This window comes from Colobus angolensis, unplaced genomic scaffold (assembly GCF_000951035.1).
Source record: "Colobus angolensis palliatus isolate OR3802 unplaced genomic scaffold, Cang.pa_1.0 Scaffold49, whole genome shotgun sequence".
Lineage (NCBI taxonomy): Eukaryota > Metazoa > Chordata > Mammalia > Primates > Cercopithecidae > Colobus > Colobus angolensis.
The window spans coordinates 8,547,928-8,553,301 of NW_012118376.1; the positions used below are offsets into that span (position 1 = coordinate 8,547,928).

The 5,374-nt window shown below is 39.8% G+C and overlaps 1 protein-coding gene across 2 annotated transcripts in view; it reads right to left on the reverse strand.

Annotated features, from left to right (window-relative positions):
* Positions 1–5,374, reverse strand: part of BDP1 (B double prime 1, subunit of RNA polymerase III transcription initiation factor IIIB) — a 118,156-nt gene that overhangs the window by 73,886 nt on the left and 38,896 nt on the right. For both annotated transcript variants that reach the window (XM_011959299.1, XM_011959298.1), the window contains exons 12-13: positions 3,088–3,246; positions 666–822 (exon numbers count right to left, since the gene is read on the reverse strand). In XM_011959299.1, the coding sequence (XP_011814689.1) occupies positions 666–822; positions 3,088–3,246 (316 nt within the window). The remainder of the gene's footprint in view (positions 1–665; positions 823–3,087; positions 3,247–5,374) is intronic.

A 5,374-nucleotide genomic window follows, 5' to 3' on the forward strand; every position in this document is an offset into this window, starting at 1 on the left:
CCTATAGTCCCAGGCACTCCGGAGGCTGAGGCAGGAGAATGGCGTGAAATCGGGAGGTGGAGCTTGCAGTGAGCCGAGATCGCGCCATTGCAGTCCAGCCTGGGAGACAGCAAGACTCTGTATCAAAAAAAACAAAAAAAAAATTATCTGGGTTTGGTGGCACACACCTGTATTCCCACCTACTGGGGAGGGTGATGTGGGAGAATCACTTGAGCTCAGGATTTTGAGGCTGTAGAGAGCCGTAATAGTGCCATTGCACTCCTGGACTCTGTTGCCTTGGCAATAGAGCAAGACCCTGTCTCAGAAAAAACAAACAGTTTGTAAAAGACAAACAGAAATGTGACTGCCTGTGTGTGGATGAGAACGTTGTGGGCATAATTTAATATATAGCTGGTTTATGAAATATTTTAAATAAAAATTTTATATAAGTAAACAGAAGACAGATTTATCACCACTGAGGATACCTGAAAGGATTATATACCAGGTTAAAGAAAATGTGTAAACAGGAGACTAAGATAGGAACAAATCTAATGTTAATGTAAGTTCTTGTATCTGTTTTAATATCAGTAACATTACCTTGTAATTACAAGTCAAAAACTTTTATTCCCAACTATTTAAAGAAAATTTTTATAATTTTAATTTCCATGAAGTCTCTTACCCCATACCTTTTCAACTGAAGTTTTTGAATGTGAATTCTTGCTCTCTGCCTCTGTTTTGCCTTGTGAAAGAACTGATTTCTTCCCAGCCCTTGACAAATTGGGTTTAGGTCTCTGGAAGCGACCTCTCAACATCGGTTTAACATTTTCTGTTTGATCAATTTCCCTGAAAAATTAACATTATTTAAATAGCATCAAACATGTAGTCATGTCCAAATGAACTTCTAAAATAACCTACTGAGAACTGGGAAGAACTCCTTTAAGAGCTTACTTAGAACAAGAGTAGCAAAGAAAACTTAAAGAGACTAATTTGTTCTATCTGATATTAAAAATACACTATTCATCATCAGTAATTAAAACAGTGTGGTACTAATATATGAGTAAACAGATCAATGAAACAAATTTAAAATCCAGAAACCGACTTCAAAGCAGACATGATTTTGGCATATACTGAAGGTAGCAACTCATAATAGGGAGGATAAGATGAAATGCAATACAATATGGTGAGGATAAAACTTAAGAAATATTAAGTAAGATTAAGATGATGGGAAGGCCGGGCACAATGGCTCACGCCTATAATCCCAGCACTTTGGGAGGCCGAGACGGGTGGATCACCTCAGGTCAGGAGTTCGAGACCAGCCTGGCAAACATGGTGAAACCCCGTTTCTACTAAAAATGACAATAATTAGCCATGCATGGCGGCACGTGCCTGTAGTCCCAGCTACTCAGAAGGCTAAGGCAGGTGAATCCCTTGAACACGGGAGGCGGAGGTTGCAGTGAGCCAAGATGGTGCCACTGCACTCCAGCCTGGGTGACAAGAGCAAGACTCCATCTCTGGATGTGGTGGTGAGCACCTATAGTCCCAGCTACTTGGGAGACTAAGGTGAGAGGATCACCTAAGCCTGGGACCAGGTCGAGGTTGCAGTGAGCTATGATCACACCACTGCACTCCTGCAACCCTGTCTCAAAAAAAAAAAAAATCATAAATATTTAAATGTGTAAGTGTGTGTATACACACACACACACATTCTGTTAGCAAGCAATTCAATTTTCAGGAACTTACCCTATATACTTGTATATAGGCAAAAAGATAGAGGTGCAAGACTATAAGCACTGTTTAGCAACACAACCTACATAGCAGTCAATAGGACACTGGTAATACAAACTATGATGCATACATACACAGAACACCATTAAGCTATAAAAAGAACAAGGAGAGTTACTACGTAAGAATATGAAGACAGAAGAAAACCACTGCAAAATGTTATATATAGTATCACTAGGTTTATCATTGGGTTTATAACAAGAGCAAAAAATACAAATTTGTATTAGCTCGAATGTATTTTTTTTAATCTCTGAAAGAATATAAGAAATAAATAACATGGATTATTTGTTTGAGTGAAACGGGACAGGGTAAGAGGGAGCGCTCAATCATACCTTTTTATACTTGTCGATGTTTGAACCCTATGAATGTACTGTCTATTTCAAAGACTAACTGACATTTTGATTTTTTAAAAGTTTGATTTCCATTGTGACAGTACTTTACTGAAAAATAAGAATTGATGAAGTGAATAGCTTTTTTTTTTTTTGAGACGGAGTCTCGCTCTGTCGCCCAGGCTGGAGTGCAGTGACGTGATCTCAGCTCACTGCAGGCTCTGCCTTCTGGGTTCATGCCATTCTCCTGCCTCAGCCTTCTGAGTAGCTGGGACTACAGGCACACCGGCTGCCACCTGTGCCACCACCACGCCCGGCTAATTTTTCGTATTTTTAGCAGAGACAGGGTTTCACTATGTTAGCCAGGATGGTCTCAATCTCCTGACCTCGTGGTCCGCCTGCCTCGGCCTCCCAAAGTGCTGGGATTACAGGTGTAAGCCACTGTGCCCAGCCCATAAACTGAATAGCTTTTAAGCCCATATGAAATGAGGAATTATGAGGAAGATTAAAAGGAAGTATAAAACCTTCAGATATCTCTTCAAAGGGAGATTTTTATGATGCTTTTAATCGTTTCTTGGGAAGATATTAATTTAACCAATATCTCCATACTGGAAGATACACTTCCTTGAAATCACCAATATTAAAATCTATTATTTTGACACCAGGCATAAAAAATAACTCAAACCAAGCAAAAGTAAAATCTCACGGCAAATATTTAGGCTTCCAAATTGTTTTAGAATTTCATAAGTTACCACCTTCCTAAAATTCATATATTATACAACAAATATGAAAGAGAATCTTTCTGCAATTAAATATAAAAACATCTGATGTTACACTCTGAACAGACTACAGTATAATTACATATTAAATGATTCCCTCAACTATTAATAAACTATGTATTAATAGTCCCCTTGAATCCCTAAATAAAGCAACATTATTATCATTTAAGAACCTTATCAAAATTTTATAAATAAATCCTACCGTATAAAATACTCACAGTGAAGTATTTTTTAGGTCAACATTTCTTCCTTCTGTACAACTACTCTCAGCATCATTCACCTCACACAATGCTCTAATTCCAACTTCTAATGAAGGCAAATCTGAAGTGCTTGATTCTGAAGACTCAGTTGCTACTGATGTGGCATCTTGTTGATTACTAAAAAAGTGAAAATATATCAGAGAGAAAAGAATTCTTAATAATACATATTTTATAATAATTATTTTAAAAAATTTTAAACAAACAAAATCACCATTTTGCAAGATGCCGCTTCAAATTACAGAATAATACAAACTGCTATATTAGCTTTTCTATGATCCATCTTGCACCATGTTACAAAAACTGTACCTCTAGAGAAAGCAGCAGCCACAAATTTACATGTTTAGGAACATGCTCAAAAAATTTTAAAACGAAGGCCGGACAAAGTGGCTCATGTCTGTAATCCCAGCACTTTGGGAGGCCGGGGTGGGTCGATCACTTGAGGCCAGGAGTTTGAGACCATCTTGGCCAACATAGTTAAACTCCGTCTCTAATAAAAATACAAAAACTAGCTGGGCATGGTGGTGCAGGCCTATAATCCAACTACTTAGGAGGCTGAGGCAAAAGAATCACTTGAACCCAGGAGGTGATCATACCACTGCACTCCAGCCTGGGCGACAGAGCCAAGTTCTGTCTCAAAAAAAAAAAAAAGCCTTCAAAATGAGAAATTATTAAATGTGGTTCACAAATCAAACATGCATAAAATAACAGTAACATTTAGGGATTAGCTTTCATTAAAATTTATATAGGCAATCCTTGCTATGCAGGGTACTGTGTAACCAAAAGTCATATAAAGCAAAGACACAGCTCCAATAAGCTCAAGTTGCAGTTAACATAGTCCTATGCAAAGTGAGAACTACTATATTAAAAAATATGTCAATTATCAGCCAGGTGTTATAGAATGTGCCTGTAGTCCCAGCTACTCAGAAGGCTGAGGTGAGAGGACTGCTTAAGCCCAGGAAGTCGAGGCGGCAGTGAGCTGAGATTGCACCACTGCACTCCAGCCTGGGCGACAGAGCAAGACTCGGTCACAAAATAAATTTCAACTAACAATAATAAAACTGACAGTCATGCACTGACCATTTCAACACATATTCACATTTAGCCATACCTTTTTTTTTTCTTTTTTCTCGCTCATTTTTTCTACTAGGTGTTCATCTTTTCCTCACTTATCAGCAAGAGTTCTCTATATATTTTTATTGTCTAGATACTACACATAAAATCTCCCGATCAGTAACTTGCCTTTTATTTTCTTTATGGAGGATTGTTAACAGAAGTATTTAATTTTACTACCATCAAACTTATCAATCTTATCTTTTAAAGTCTGTGTTTTCTATGTTTTAATAGAAATGTCTTTTTTTTTTTTTTTTTGAGACGGAGTCTCGCTCTGCCGCCCAGGCTGGAGTGCAGTCGCCGGATCTCAGCTCACTGCAAGCTCCGCCTCCTGGGTTTATGCCATTCTCCTGCCTCAGCCTCCCAAGTAGCTGGGACTACAGGCGCCCGCCACGTCGCCCGGCTAGTTTTTTGTATTTTTTAGTAGAGACGGGGTTTCACCGGGTTAGCCAGGATGGTCTCGATCTCCTGACCTCGTGATCCGCCCGTCTCGGCCTCCCAAAGTGCTGGGATTACAGGTGTGCACCACCATGGCCAGGTAAAAAAGGTTTTGGCAGGGCACAGTGGCTCAACATAGTGAAATCTTGTCTCTACTAAAAATACAAAAATTGGCAGGGCGTAGAGGTGCACACCTGTAATCTCAGCTACTTGGAAGGCTGAGGCAGGAGAATCGCTTGAACCCAGGAGGCAGATGTTGCACTGAGCCAAGATCACGCCATCGCACCCCAGCCTGGGCAACAGGGCGAGACTCCGTCCCAAAAACAAAACAAAGAAAAGAAAAAGGTTTTAAATATTATACACATTATAGTTAAAAATTATAGAAATGTGTGCATACATAAAGTTATTGGCCAGGCATGGTGCCCTCACACCTGTAATCCCAGCATTTTGAGAGGCCAACGCGGATGGATCACTTGAGGTCAGGAATTCAAGACAAGCCTGGCCAACAAGACAAAACCTCGTCTCAACTGAAAATAGAAAAATTAGCTGGGCATGGTGGTGCATGCCTGCAATCCCACCTACTTAGGAGGCTGAGGCAAGAGAATAGCTTGAACCTGGGAGACAGAGGCTGCAATGAGCCAGGATCATGCCATTGCAACTCCAGCCTGGGCGACTGAGCGAGATCCTATCTCAAAAA